Source organism: Mesoplodon mirus, assembly GCF_964341445.2.
Source record: "Mesoplodon mirus genome assembly, chromosome: 17".
Taxonomy (NCBI): domain Eukaryota; kingdom Metazoa; phylum Chordata; class Mammalia; order Artiodactyla; family Ziphiidae; genus Mesoplodon; species Mesoplodon mirus.
The window spans coordinates 73,341,941-73,358,148 of record NC_138993.1 but is presented as its reverse complement, the minus strand read 5'-3'; the positions used below and the strand labels follow the sequence as shown (position 1 = coordinate 73,358,148).

The window sequence follows — 16,208 nt, the reverse complement described above, 5'->3', positions numbered from 1 at the left end:
GCAAAACGTGAGGAGCTAGAGCGAATACTAGAAGAGAATAACCGAAAAATTGCAGAAGCGCAAGCCAAACTGGTATGTATAAAGCATTCGTGAAAAATATTTTAGCGTTCTCGGGACTATTTTAAGGGATTTGAGGGAAAAGTAGGAATAGTTGACTAGATTTTAGCTACTGTCTTCTAGAGGAATCTGTTTGGGGCAAGCCAGAAATTCTGATTAATCTGGAGAAAATTCCAAAATTCACAGTGGTTTGAAAGAGCTTTCCTAGGGGAAATTGTACTATCCCCATCCCTAATTTCTTCTGTACCTAAAAAAACAAAAACAAAAACTTGAAGGTTCGTAATTAAGCCTACTAATATGCAGTGTTTCACTTGGCATTAGTTGCTTTGTTACCAGTTACTAGACAGAATAAGTAGAGAGTATATATTTGATAGTAAGTGTATCAGATTAATAAATTTTTTTCATATTTCATGTTTATAATCTAACAAGGAACACAGAGACTTAAATAATTACAATATGAGATACGGATGTAAGAGGAGATAAAATTTTTACATTTTAATAAAGTCAGTATAAGAATATTGAAGTAAATTTTTTAAATAGAAAAATGAATACATATCACTTCTATTTTTCTTTCCCATTCTGTATTTTAGTACTTCTCTTTGTTTGTTTGTAGCATATACTAACATTTAAAATAGAATTTAAAAATAGATACAATTTTTGGGGTAGTAGGGTTTTCCCAATTAAGAGTATGAATATATTTTGAAGTATTCTCAGCATGATGTAAAAGAAAGCTAGAATTAAAGGACTATGGATATAAATAAATCAAAAAATGAAGGGGCTTCCCTGGTGGCGCAGTGGTTGAGAGTCCGCCTGCCGATGCAGGGGACACGGGTTCGTGCCCCGGTCCGGGAAGATCCCACATGCCACAGAGCGGCTAGGCCCGTGAGCCATGGTCGCTGAGCCTGCACGTCTGGAGCCTGTGCTCCGCAACGGGAGAGGCCCACAACAGTGAGAGAGGCCCGCGTACCGCAAAAAAAAAAAAAAGAAGAAGAAGGATAGTCAGACATTATAAGAGAAAATTTTCTTTTCCTTATGAAGATGGCATATAGGAATTCTACTTCAAAGTAAGAATATAAATCAGAGATAGAGGGAAATTTACTTAGGATGAATGAGGATTTGTGGTATTTACTGCCCAGGAATGAAGACATGACCCTAGAGGGACTCTTGGTTATAGACAAGTTTTGTCTAGTTAGAAATGTGTTGAGAATCATGCAGCCATAGGAAGACATTTGCTGCTAAGTCATACTCTTGACTGGGGGAGAAAAGCAAGATGTAAGCTCCAGTTAAGCGATTCAGAAAAAACAAATTCTGTGACTGTGTTTATAAAGGCACAGAAAAAGATCTGGGAGGATCTAAGTAATAACAGTGGATCCCACTGGGGGGGTTGGTGAAGGAGGACTGTAAATAATTGTTTTATAGTGAATAAGAATGTGGAAGTTAAAGCCACCAGCAGTTGGTTCTAGAGTATGATCTTTTAAAAGATAATCTGCCCCAGATAAGAGCCAAACTAGAAATACCCTAAACAACTTACTGAACATGATGCAAGGGATTCTTAATATCTCTGTCCTGGTTACTGTGAAAGCCACAAGGAAAGGGGAAGACCTACTCGTGCTTTACCAATGAAAAGACCTTAAAATCTGCTTAGGTGGAAGAAGCACCATGAATATGAGGTGGGTGAGAAGTCATAATAAGATGTATCAATACATGCTGATTAATACATATGTGATAATGCTTTTTTTTTTTTAGTGATTCCACATAAGGAGAAAATCTCATGGGAAGTGTGCATCTTAATTTTAGTTTTGAAGGTTGAGCTTTGAAAGGTAGTTATAGTCTTGTTTGTAAGGCCATGGATATTTGCAGGAGAGATGAACAGTATAGTTGGTGCTAGAAACATTGAAGCAAAGTTACCCAGTACGTGGGATAGAATTCCTCTTAGAACGTGGTATAAGAGACTGTATAGGGAGTTCAGTTTGCGGATGTCCTGAAAGGCCAGATTGTGACTTCTAGAGCAAAGGTTCTAAACTTGGTATACCCTGCCAAAGTCTTGATCCTTTCTGACCCTGGGGTAGCTGTCTGAGTGCCTAGGGACAGCTTGGCCTCCTTATGTTCCTCTAATAGCCTTCTTTGTTTACCCAAACGAACCATAAAAATAGAAGATTAGCAAAGCATATTCTAAAGCAGTGCTTTTCAAGTGGTGGTAAAGTTGCCCAGATATTTTTTTTGTCTTTTAATCCCAGTTTGTCTCAGACCTCTACTTTTGCAAAATACAGTTAAGATGAATTATTAGAAAAATTAGGTCAAATTGCTATAGAAGTTTCTAAAATGCTTATTCTTGGCTTCTGCATATCTTGTTGTGGATCAGTTATAGTTTGCACTGTTGTTGGTCCATGGGCCATACTTAGAGTAGCACTGCTCTAGAACCCTTGAATTTGACTTCGTATTAATAGACTGTGCAGTGACGCTGCTCTGACTGCATGTTATCAATAAAACTTGAGTGAAAAGGGTATCTTAGGGAAAAAGAAGCTTGAATTTGAGGAAAATTTGTAAAAATCTGGACATAACTAATTTGCTTCTTGTGTTCAGTAACGTTGGAAGCATAAAAAATTATTGTTCCTGTTGGAGAGAATTAATTTTTATTTGGTTCTATTGGTGGCCACGTCCTTGCCGGGAAAGTAGAGTACCCTTTGTGTAGGAAGAGACGAGAAAATGTTACTGTATAAACGTGCAGGGCACACTGTTGCAGTTTCTCTCATATTTATTGTCCTTTCCCCTTCCTCTCAATTTTGAGCACAGTTCTTTAATCTTTATACACGTTTCCTAGTATTCGCATTAGGAAATACTACATAGAATATATTGTAAGTCTTGTTAAAATAATAGACATATGAATAAAAAGTAATTTGGAGATAAAAGTAGCCAGGATGTTAAGTTCTCTTAAAGGCTTTAGTGTATTAATTGTGGAGACAAGGCCAACTCCAAGAAAAGTCAGCTAACGATATGGAAATATTTGCTGAGTGGTATGAGTTACGTGAGGTAACTGACATAATTGCCCTGGGAACCTTCCTGGAAGAGAGACCACTGCTCTGGACCTTGATGGACAGTTAGAAATTGAATTTAGGGTGAGGACAAGAGGGTGAGGAAATGAAGTAGGGCAAAGACCTTTAGGGAAGTAGAATTAGAGAAAAAAGCAAGAATGTGTGGGATCTCTTGGGATAAGCAGTAGTAGCTGTAGTAAACCCACTTTATGTGTAGTCAGAAGTTCAGGTTTTGAAAGCAGATTAGACAGGTTGGGAAAGAGTGTGCCCTGGGGGAGATTTCTTGTCTATAACCATGAAAGAAGAACACAGTGATCTCTTGTAAATCAATAAAGGAGACCAACTTCCTGAAAGGGGGAAGAAAAAACTACTTCAAGATGTAAAAGAGGTAATTTCACACAAGTACAATGAAAAGTAGCTGTAATTACTGAAAATAAATCCCAACCTTAATGGAGAAGCAAAGAAATGCCCCCTCTCTTTCTTTTTCTCTAATACTACATACCAAATTTGAAAAGACTTTTTTTTCCCCCTGTTAGTACCAAGTGTTGGCAAGAATATGGTATAAAGAGACCCTTTATATAGTGCACTATCCTGGGAGTTTAAATGGATATGACCATTTTAGAAAATACCAGTAAATCAGTATATACCAGGAACCTTAAATTTTATTTTATTTATTTTTATTTTTTTTTTTCTTTTTGTGGTATGCGGGCCTCTCACTGTTGTGGCCTCTCCCGTTGCGGAGCACAGGCTCCGGACGCGCAGGCCCAGCGGCCATGGCTCACGGGCCCAGCCGCTCCGCGGCATATGGGATCCTCCCAGACCGGGGCACGAACCCGTATCCCCTGCATCGGCAGGCGGACTCTCAACCACTGCGCCACCAGGGAGGCCCGGAACCTTAAATTTTAATTCTGCTCCTCAGAACTTACCTAATGGAAACTGAATCCAGTACAAATCAATTCACACACAAAAATGTTTTCCCCTTATTTGAATAGTGAAAATTGCCCAGGTTTTTAGATAAATTATAACACATACATACAGTGGATTTTTCTGTAGTCAAAAAGCATCTGATAATACAGGGGAAGTAGCTAAATACAAAACTTACATATACATCATGATTTCCCTAATTTGAAATGTACATTTGTACATTTAATAGAAAATATGCCAAAGTACTGAGAATAGTTATCTCTAATTGGTAAGCCTATAAGTAATTTTATACTTTTCTCCAGTTTCTACTTTTCTTTTTTTTTTTTTTACAAGTAATGTGTATCACCATTATGATCAGGTAAGAATAACTAGTAAAGAAAGTAAATTTAAGCCACACTTAGACTAACTTTTAAGTAAGCCCTCATGACAAAACTTCAAAGATTGCTCCCAGTAATGTCTGTAATAAGGAACAGATTAGCTAAGCCATACGGACTCTCATATATGATACACGATAAGTGGTCTAGACCAAGAGTAGTTTTTGCTCATTTTAGTTCCAAGTTGTTTATCAAGATACTTGATTGTATCTGTCCATAAGGAGGCAAGAAAATATTAACGAACATATGTATTTGGTTTATAAAATCAAACAAAAATTATTCCAAATGTGGATTGGCTTAACTTGGCTTTTTGGCAGATTGGTTCCTAGTTCTTGGGTTAGTATTGGCATTGCACAGCTATCATCAGACATTTGAAAGGCTGTTGTTAGTATGATGGAGAATTTTAATTTTCTTTAAAACGTTAAAAGTAGTACTTAAAATTTTTCAAAGTCCTCTTCTTCACACAGTTTTTAGTGATGCGTCTGGGAAAAGCCCAGATACTATTCTGAAATGTGTATGAATCTTATTTATTCAGAATGGGAAACAGACTAAATGAAGGTGGTAAGTAGGTGTTGCCATGGAATGAAATGTTCTAGGAGGTTATGTCAGTAGGAAAAACGACCCCTCAAACTGTCCCCTGAAATTCTGGGTCTATAGTATATTTCCTCTCTTTAATATTGAAATACTTTTCCCCTTTTCCCTTTTGCCAGTCAGGGAGAGTGAGTGTGCTCATTGTGCTATATATATAACACGTGGTGTCTCACCAGCTTGAGAGGTGAAAGGATAGTACCATGTTTACAGGTTGACTGTATAGGAAATGTATTCCACATACTTCAGTTTCAAGTAAACCAGATCTCACTTTGCAATTAAGAGATAGCTCTGAAAAGAGTTCTTAGGGAGATGTAAGAAAGAATTTTTTAACGTTTGTGTAGTAGACAGAAAAATGTCTCCTGCCCCCCAAAAAAGATATCCATGTTCTGGGCTTCCCTGGTGGCGCAGTGGTTGAGAATCCGCCTGCCGATGGAGGGGACGTGGGTTTGTGCCCCGGTCCGGGAAGATCCCACGTGCTGCGGAGTGGCTGGGCCCGTGAGCCATGGCCGCTGAGCCTGCGCGTCTGGAGCCTGTGCTCCGCGGCGGGGGAGGCCGCAGCAGTGAGAGGCCCGCATACCGCAAAAAAAAAAAAAAGATATCCATGTTCTAATTCCTAGAACCTGCGAGTGTTACCTTATATGACAGTTAAAGAGTCTACACAGATGTGAATAAGTTAAGGATCTTGAGGTGGGGAGTTTATCCTGGATTATTACTGTGCCCTAAATGCCTTTACATGTATCCTTATAAGAGGGAGATGGAAGGAGATTCTACCACAGAACACAGACAGGAGAAGCCAAAGACAGAACAGAGAGAGATTTGAAGATACTGGCCTTGAAGCCTGGAGTGATGTGGTCAGAAGACAGGGAATCCTCTTAGCAACCACCAGGAGTTGGAAGAAGCAAGGAACAGACTCCCTTTAGATCCTTGAGAGGGAGCACAACCCTACTGACACGTTGATTTAGGTCCAGTAATCCTGATTTCGGACTTCCGGCCCTCAGAATAATCTTGTGCTGTTTTGAGCCTACCTAGTTTGTGATAACTTGTTACCTAAAAATGTGGAAGTGTTTCTGGTATTGGACAGTGGGTAGAGGCTGGAAGAATTTTGAGGTACATGATAGAAAATGCCTAGACTGTTAGTAGGAATATGGAGTTTAAAGGCACTTCTGGGGCTTCCCTGGTGGCGCAGTGGTTGAGAGTCCGCCTGCCGATGCAGGGGATGCGGGTTCGTGCCCCGGTCTGGGAAGATCCCACATGACGCGGAGCGGCTAGGCCCGTGAGCCATGGCCGCTGAGCCTGCGCGTCAGGAGCCTGTGCTCCGCAATGGGAGAGGCCACAACAGTGAGAGGCCCGCATACCGCAAAAAAAAATAAATAAATAAAGGCACTTCTGGGGACTTCCCTGGTGGTCCAGTGGTTAAGAATCTGCCTTGCAATGCAGGGGACGTGGGTTTGATCCCTGGTCGGGTAACTAACTAAGATCCCACATGTCGCAGGGCAGCTAAGCCCACTCGCAGCAACTAGAGAGCCCACGTGCCGCAACTACAGAGCCCATGCACTCTGGAGCCCATGTGCCACAACTAGAGAGGAGCCCGGGTGCTGCAGCTAAGACCCAACACAGCCAAACATGAAGAAAGAAATCCCTTTTTTAAAAAGGCACTTCTGGTTAGGGTTAGAAAGAAAATGAAAGCATGTTATGCAAACTGGAGGGAAGGAATTCCTTGTTATATAGTGGAAGAAAACCCAACTGAACCTGTGTCCTACAGTTGTGTGAAAGGCAGAACTTATCTAAGTGACGAAGTTCATATATAGCTGAAGATATTTCTAAGCAAAGTGCAATCTGGTTTCTTCTCAATATTTATGTAAAATGCAAGAGGAGAGTAATTGAGTAAAGAACCAAGAAGTAAAATAAATGAGAACTTGATGTTTGGGGAAATTTTTAGCCTATTTAGATTGCAAAAGATGCTAAAATTAGATTCACTATTAGAAAAACTTGCTCTGGAAAGAAGGCTAAGGGTATGACTGGACATCCTTTTGCTAATGCTGAAGAGTTTATGCCTGTGACTCATAGGTTACCTCGGCCATTTTAGCAAAAGCCAGGATTAGATGAGATTATCCAGAAAAGACCTGTGGAAGAGCCTGTTGTCTAGTGGCCTGATATACATGGGAGACTCACAGTGTTTTTGAGGGTGTTATATCAGCAGAAGCACTGCCAACATGGATTGAAAGGGAGAGAAGACCTAATGATGAAAGGCTTTCAGACTTCACTAACATAGGAAAAGGTGACATGAAGTCAGAAGAGAGATATGAAGGTACTGGCCAAAGGCATGTGGCCCTGGAATATCAACACTGATTTTGTTGCAGTGATACTGATTTTGGACTTCCTGCCTTCAGAATAAACTTCTGCTGTTTTAAGCTATCCAGGTTGTGGTAATTTGTTACAGTGGCTACAGGAAACTAACACAGTTGGAAAGAGAATGGGGCATTTATGCTAGAGTGAGTGTATTATGTAAGTTGAAAGAGCACAGTACTTAGGATGGCTCCTAATGACATATTTACACATTTTAATAGATAGGAAAATATGGTATGGCATCAAATGTAAATGTCAATTAAATATTTTAATTTGAAAGAGTGGGCAAATTAGGTAAGGAATTTTAAATCATTGAGAGGCTTGTTCCCAGTTGCTAAGGTAGAAAGCTGATTTAATGATGTTAATGTATTCTTGGCAACGATTTTTTAAAAACTTTCTGGACATTAATGTATTGACGTTGTGTGGGGTGGTGTGAAGGATGGAGACTAGAAACGAGAAAGCCACTGAGGTCAGTGAAGAAGGTAGGCACTTGATCAGATGGGAGTAGAAAGAGTAACGAGAATAGTTGAGCTTGGTGAGTGATAAGGGTGTACAGAGGGCGGGAGAAGAGGAAAAAGGAAGGAAGGTCAAGTCTGTTGTGGGAACCGGGGAGGACCTGATGTGATCATGCTAAGAGCCAGGGATCACCAGGCATTAGGAGAACTTTCTCAAAAAGGAGTGAACACTGAATAAGACAAACAGAAGAACTGAGTAAAAGAACAGAGAATTTAGGCTACAGAATATTAAAAGAACCACATCTAGTAGAGTACAGTTTTTTTGTGAAATTTATAGGACGTGAATGGTAAAATCCTGAAGGTATCAGATTTCTCTTTTGGCAGTAACACAGCACTCTCTCCAGAGGTCTGGAAGGCAGTGAGTTTTGTACCCAATGTTTCTTTTCCAACCAAGCTCAACTGTCAGTCTGTTCCTTCTTGAAGCAATTGTTTGTACTTTAAGTAAAAGGGGGCTAGAAGGAGTGTGGTGGTATGATTTCTCTTTAGATGAGTAGCTAATGATATCCCGTAATGATAGTTAGTGTATATCCTAAGGAGGTAACTATCAGAATAACTAAAATTGCCATGGCCCCTGGGGGAAAAGAGGGAATTGCTTTTTTCAGTCCTTCTTTGTTATTTTCTTTTTTAAACCTTGTACATGAATAACATCATAATAGTTTGCTAAGGGTCAAAACTAATTACATTAAATTTTTTTTTAATATTTTTTTTACTCATTGTTTATCTAAAAGGGGACATACGTTATACTTGTTATGGAGGGCAGGGTGCATTAAAGAAACAAAATTTCAGAATGGCAGAGTGAAACAGGAGGTATGTTTTGGGAGGTTAAAATGCAGAAATTCACATTTCCGAGTAGGGGCATGATTCCTAATTGTAAGATTTTTTTAGTTCTTCCCATCATCCCAGTAATCACTCCTGATAAATATTTCTATATTTAGATTTTTGCAGTAGGACCTCTAGGTAAAGTGGGAGGGGAAGACAAAAGATACTGGGAAGGGGGTTAAGTAGACCCTTCTACTATAATGGTATGTTTTGCTCTTGTGTATTTCATCTCAGCAGTCATTCTTTTTGCATGGGGTGCAGGGTTGAAAGCCTTTTTGAGACCAAACAGGGTCCTGGGTGTAGTGGCTGGGAAGGACTGCCCCACTGTAATGGCTCTAGTATGGTGGGTGTATTACCTTTCTCTTTGGCCTCCCTGATGTCCACCACGTTAGCCTTGTAGGAGAATTTAGTGTTGTTCACCTGTATGAATACGAATGTGCATACCCTCCCACCATTTGGAATAATGCTTTCTTTAGCATACATTTGAAGCGAGGGGAGAGGAACAGTGTATATGTGCCAGCAGATGGGATCATCAGGAACAAAGCAGCCTTTCAGACAGTTAACTGCAGAGGGAGGTGGGAGGCGAGGCTTTAGAAGAATACCTAGCAAGTAAGGTGTAGAGTCATACCACACTTACAGATGGATAGGCAGTTTTTTTGTTTTTTTTTTTTGAGGTATGCGGGCCTCTCACTGTTGTGGCCTCTCCCGTTGTGGAGCACAGGCTCCGGACGCGCAGGCTCAGCGGCCATGGCTCACGGGCCCAGCCGCTCCGCGGCACACGTCCTCCCGGACCGGGGCACGAACCCACGTCCCCTGCATCGGCAGGCGGACTCCCAACCACTGCGCCACCAGGGAAGCCCATAGCCTTTTTTTTTTTTTAATATTTAAAATTTACTTTTACTGTCGAGATTTATCAGTTTACCAAGACATTCATTAACTTCCAGTTGAAAAAGTTTTTGTAACTTTCAGTTCAACATAGTTTTCTTATTTTATTTTTTATTTATTTTTGTTTGCGTTGGGTCTTCATTGCTGCGCACGGGCTTTCTCTAGTTGCAGCGAGCGGGGGCTACTCTTTGTTGCGGTGCGTGGGCTTCTCGTCACAGAGCACGGGCCCTAGGCATGCGGGCTTCGGTAGTTGTGGCTCACGGACTCTAGAGCGCAGGCTCAGTAGTTGTGGCACACGGGCTTAGTTGCTCCGCGGCATGTGGGATCTTCCCGGACCAGGGCTCAAACCCGTGTCCCCTTCATTGGCAGGCGGATTCTTAACCACCGTGCCGCCAGGGAAGCCCCAGTTTTCTTACTTTAGAGCTAAAATAGTTGTTTTCCTTCTCTGGTCACTGTACTTAGGCCCTCAAATATTTTTTGTTTGGTTTAAAAGATAATTCCCAGCATTTTAAAGTATTGCGCTTTACAGTGTGTTCTTTCATAATTATCTTATTTCATCTCATAATTACCCTGTGATAATTTCATTGTTATTGTCATTGCTGTTAGAGCCCATTCTTTATATATATAGTAAGGATCAAACAAAATAAGATTTTCCCAGGATTATTGAAGTACTGAAACTTAAAGACCAACTATGCATGTCATAAAATTCTTTTTTGTTTTACAAAAGCCTTATGAGTAAGTTTTACAAATAGGGAGTCCTCCCCTGATGTATTAGAATTGTTGAAAACTTAACTACAGGCCACATTTTAGGAGACATGTTTTTTTACATAAAGTAAAGACACTTGTATCTGTATCCTTCTTTTTCTTTGAAAGTGTCTTTTTGGTTACTCTTTCTGCAGTTTTCTTGAGATATAATTGACGTACCGGCACTGTATGGCATAAAGCTTTGACTTACATGTGGTTACCGTACGCTTAGTGGGAATCCATCATCGTTTGTCTTTCTCTGCCAAGGTGTAATTGTACATGCTTAGTATAAAGCTGTAATAGAACAAAATACAAATATTTATACATAAAGACGGGAAAGACCTGCTTGATTTCATTTTGTAAAACAATTCCATTGTCAGGTACTTGTACTAGGCACTATGTGCTTAGCACTGGGGATAACACTGTGGCTGTAACTCCTGGTTAATTACAGCTCTCCCTCTGTACACACAGACACGCCTTTGTCTCCTGTATTTGTAGACTTCAGTGAAACTGAACCTTTACTTTTTCTTCACTCAAATCTAAAGATAATTTCAGTTCAGTAGAAACAGTATTTTCTGTCTGTGAAGGAAGTTACTTTTTAAATCTTTAATTTTTTGATTAGGTAATATGATCACATGATTCACACAGTATTTTTTAATACATTTTCCATAATGTATTTAATAGTCCATATTGATGAATATTTGGGTTTTTCCAGTCTTTTACAAACCATGTTGGAATAAACTTGTTCAATTTTGCACGTATGCAAGTATGTTTATAGTATAAAATCTAGAAAATTAAATTGCTGGATATAAAAGTACTGTGAAATGTAGTTTGGGGTGGATAGTGCCAAAGTAGTTTTCATAAATTTCTCAAATGGGTTGAGGTTGTGATGTTCAAACCCGTTAGTCCCCACCCAAGCTTCTTTCTAATCTGCTTTCCTAGGGGCTGAGTTAGAACCTTATGGAAAAGTGAGTCTGGGGTGTTTAGCCTGGAAAGAGTTTCCAAAGCACAAGCGTACCCTCTGAGAGTCTTTATTAAGTCTTGATTGAGTTGCATGTGCCATGCTCTTACCCCAAATGTGGGATGACTTATTAAAACTGGATAAATTTGCATATGAATTTACTAATGGTGATCAGAAGCAGATGATTATTTCTCTTGTAATTATCAGTGAAAGTCTAAACAAGAGAATGGTGATTTGCAATGGACTTTGACACACAGGTAGTATTGTCGTAGAAAAGAATGGCATGAGCTGAGCTGGTTGGGGGCAAGGTAGGAAGGATATGGGAAGTCATAAATAGTACGCTAATCTAGGAAGTTAGGCCATGTCTGTGCACAGTGGAAATCATTGGAAGTCTGAGGGCAGGAGAGCACAGTGCTCAGGAAAGGTGAAGCCAGCAGCGTTGTGTGGAGTGGATTGAAGGGCAGAGAGACTGGAAACAAGACCATTTTAGGACCGCGCGAGATCTGGGGCCCCGAGCCGGCAGGGCGGCAGGGGAAGGGACAGAGCTGTAGGGGAGAGAGTAGAAAAGAGGAGAGGCTGTAAGGGGAGGATTGACACACCTGAGAGCCGCTGGGTGGTGTCGGGGAAGAGGGAGGGGGGGGAAGGAAGTAGGCCATGCTGGGTGCGCGGCAGGAGGGAGGCAGAAAGGGCCGATTCCTTTTAGGGTTCAGCTGGAAGAATGTAAATCTTGAACATGTGGAGTTCTGAAGGTATTAAGGAGGTTTCCCAGTTGGCTGTTCCTTAGCCAGCTGGAAATGTAGCTTAGGAGAAAGGTATGGGAGAGGTACTTCGGCTCTCCGTTGGGTTTCCACCTTAGGAGAATACAAAGATACAGAAGGTTGTGAAAATCCACTTGCCCGTCTTGCCTGCCCACCTGATTCCCACTTCTTCAGTTTTGGGTCTTCCTCACCTCTGACCATACTTGGTAACAGTGGATTCGGCCCACTGTCTTCCACCTTTTAGGGTCATGGTCCTTCCCCTTACTTGCTCCCCACCCCACCGGCCTCCATCTTAAAGTAGAACAAACCTCTTTCTGGTGTGACTTACGTCTTTAAAAGTTGGGTTGGTTTTTTTTTACCTACAAGATAAAATTTAAACGTTTTATTAAGTTGAATACCAGAACTTGTTACCTTTTCCATCTTCTGCGGTGAAGCCTATAATTCAGTCACATTGACTTAGTATTCCTGAAAAGAAAAACCTATCCGTGGAGGACCTTAACCTTTTGAACCTTAGTGTTTCATTTATGGGAGGAGAGAAAATTTTTAAAAGACAAGTTCAAGTGAACAGAAGAATGAGTAAAGGGAAAGGCCACTAAACTTGTTATTAGTTTTTGACCATCTAAAAAACAAGTTCAGTATAATAATGGAGATGTAAGCAGTGAATTTTTAAAATTTGACTTTGAATGGAAATAAGGCATTCGAAGGATGCAGTGCGTATTTTAAGATCAAGGTCAGGCGGGGGAAAAAAGGACAACTCAGTGATGATAGCTGAGATTTACAAGTCAAGGGTTGGAGCAGGTTTCCTAAACCTTGGCACTGTTCATCTTTGGAGTTAGATAGTTCTTTGTTGTCGGGGAGGGGGGCTGTCCTGTGCCTTGTAGGACGTCTGGTGGCCTGTTCTCCTGTTCTCTGCCCACTGGGTGCCAGGAGCGCCACCCCCACACATGGCGCACACACATGACACATGCACACACGCTACATGCGCACACACCACACATGAGGCATTGATGCTCACACAACAGTGTGCACACGGCACACACATGCACACACCCGGCATGCACACACACAACACACATGCACACACACGACACACACCTACACATGGACACATGATACATGACACACACCACACACACGGTGCACACATAACACATGCACACACAACACGTGTGTGCACACGACACATGCACACACATGGCATGCACACACAACACATGCACACACACACACACTATACACATGAAACACACGCCCGTTGTGACAACCAACCACACACTTCCTAATGTCCCCTGGGAGAGGAGTAAAATTACAGGTGGTTGAGAATTATGGGAGTGGACATGGAATCTTTGGGGAGAGGGAGCAGCTTGATGAGGACGGAGCTTGTGAGAATGACCTGATTTTCTTGGTGCACAGGGGAGTCTTCTGTAGAGAGCACAGGAAGGAAGTCAGTTGCTTGAGACTGAAGGAGTTGTGAAGGAGTCGAAGGCATTGCAGGAATTTTATTGGTATCTATTTGAAATTAGATAGCATTTTATAGTTAGCCAGGTCAAAAAGGTCTCATTTCTCTCTCCAGAAATAAACTTACTATATTTCATGGTTGTATATTGACAATATAATGTAGCTCTGTTGGGGATTTCTGTCTATTATTTTTGCATGCCTTTCTAATTATAAATTTAGTTACAGTAATTGGTAATAACATACTTCGAAAAATTCATGCCTTGATTCCTATTTGACAGTTTGTTAATCTGGTGCACCGAGGGTGTAGATAAAATAAAAATAGGTAATAGGACAAAAATGTATACTGATCTCGACATGATTTGTGGAAACTTCTTTTCATTTTCAAAATGTTCAAGTGCTTTCCTACAATTTGTTCATATATTTTTCATAAAAAACAAAATCAGAACATGTTGGAATAATTAATAAGGAGTTCTTTTCTAATTCCTAGGTATTTTTTCCTGATACTTTCTATGTGATCTTAGGCAAGAGTTTTTAAACATATACTTTTGTGTGCTCCTGTTGATGAATTTGTCACCCAGTTTCTGGAATATTACTAATAGAAGACGTGAAATTCTAATTTTTTACTTTTACCTTTCAGGCTGAAGAACAGTTGAGAATTGTTGAAGAGCAAAGAAAGATTCATGAGGAAAGGATGAAACTAGAACAAGAGCGACAGCGTCAACAAAAAGAAGAACAAAAAATTATCCTGGGCAAGGGGAAGTCCAGGCCAAAACTGTCCTTCTCATTAAAAACCCAGGATTAAATTGCAAACTCTGAACTTTTTACAAAGAAAAAATGGAAAAACTTTGTATGGTAGCTTCATGTTGAAGTGTTTTTTTTTTGTTTTGTTTTGTTTTTGTTTTTTTAATTTGGAAAATCTGGAAAGTTAGCTTGTTCTAATAGGGGCTATGCTCTGCAATTCCTTTTTTTCCCCTCCCCCCCCCTTTAATGTCCATGAAGTCAAATCCTTATCAGATCATTGTTATCTTCCAAAAAGCGATATTTTTTCACCTGTTGGATTCTGTATTGGTGATCTGAAGAAGAGGAGATCACTTTGTAAACTATGGATGGTCTGATAAGGTTTTTACTGACCCACTGACTTCAGAGTTATACTCTGTGTACTACATCATAATGCTGGTTTTGCTGACTTTTTGTTTTTTTATATATTTATAAAAAAAGAAAAAGTTGGTAATTGCATTGGAAGCGCCCAGGGTGTTACTGGACCTTTGTGGTGTATTGTTAACCAGTGTCCTCGTGATACTGTAACTCTTGATGTTCCTGACACAGGTAAGGAAACAGTTGGTCAGCTCTGATACAAAATACATATACAGTTCAGTATTGTCTCTGTTCAACTTGTTTTTATTTCATTGACGAAATCAAACCAGCATTCCCCATTGTGTAAATAAATGATTTTGCTGAATAAAGTAAAGTCTTAAATTCATATGTTGAAGCAATTTTTTTTAAAGTTCTGTTAAGTCTTAAAAGAGGGTGGTTTACTTTTTGATGGTCAACAATCTAGAAATCCTAGGACTATGCTGTATATTTCTTTTCACTTTTAACATAGGATTTATATGTACATTAAATATACTTGAGAATTAGTATTTAATGGCTATTTTACAGATACCTAATTTATGCTGATACAACAAATTATAACCATTAAGAAAGACTAAGCACCCAGAAAAAGATTTAAATTCTCAATCCTGTGCCTCTATTTTAGGATATAAGTATTATTACCACAAATTATACTTAATGAAGACTAGAAGAATGATTCTAAAAATTTATACTATTTTAGATTATTTTCAAAGTGGGCCATCAGAAAGAACTTGGCTTTGTACTTTTACAGAAGGCTAAGGTAGTCAAATCATCTTCAGTGTAGGGTACCTGCACGTTTTTTGGGGGGACAAACACATTTAAACTTACAAGCTTTTGTTTTGTTTTTGCATGTTATATCTTATGGATGACTTTGATACACTAAAATCTGCCTCATTTATCTTTACATATGTTTAAGTGAACTGGTATTAAAACATTTATTCAAGAAAAGAATATGGATATAAAAATGCTACCTGAGATGCATAGATATGTCATCAAAGTAGAGAAACTTTCCAATATTTTTGAGACAGTTTGATCAGTCTTTTAAACGTGAAAACATAAGTTCATGAGATGACTAAATGGTAGATTATTTTGTTTGTGCATGCTAAGAAAAATGCTGTTGCTTTAGTTTGAGCTCTTCCATAAGTCTAATTGTGGTAAGGAACAATAAAATAGGTTTAAATATCTTTAAAGATAGAATTTTAAATAGGCATGAACTCTAGTGAGAACTGACTTTTAGTAAACATGATACCTATTACTCTAAAACATCCACTTTATTTACCTGAAGAATTTAGGTTAGCTTTAATTATTTCATGATTCTTACAGTATTTTTTTTTTTTTTTTGGTGCAGATCCATTGTACCTAAGTTGTATATGCAAATTTTTGGAAATGTTTATTTAAAAGTTGTTTTGGTATACAAGTGTTCTAAACATTGTATCTAAGAGAGTAGCCTGGACTTAAAAATATTAGAAATCAGCTTATGCCTGCCTTTTCATTTTAAAAAAATTTCTTCCTGCCACATATGGTGTGAAATCACAGTAAGTTGCTTAGTAACATGCTGCAGTATCTGCTTGCTATTGGAGACTCACATCAGATAATGGAATTGTTCCTGTGTC

The 16,208-nt window shown here is 39.5% G+C and overlaps 1 protein-coding gene across 3 annotated transcripts in view; it reads left to right on the top strand.

Annotated features, from left to right (window-relative positions):
• The window catches only part of ARGLU1 (arginine and glutamate rich 1), a 25,970-nt gene extending 11,026 nt beyond the window's left edge, over positions 1-14,944 (top strand). Inside the window, exons 3-4 of one of the 3 annotated variants that reach the window (XR_014291771.1) lie at positions 1-72; positions 14,102-14,165. The exon at positions 1-72 is cut by the window's left edge and continues 497 nt beyond it. Coding sequence is in view for 1 of the 3 variants with exons in the window: in XM_082602539.1 (XP_082458665.1) it covers positions 1-72; positions 14,102-14,266 (237 nt within the window). In the remaining 2 variants the exon portion in view is untranslated. Of the gene's footprint in view, positions 73-14,101 lie in introns of those variants that run through there. The other 2 variants (XM_082602539.1, XR_014291772.1) reach the window with 2 other exon arrangements.
• The last annotated feature ends 1,264 nt before the right edge of the window (positions 14,945-16,208 follow it).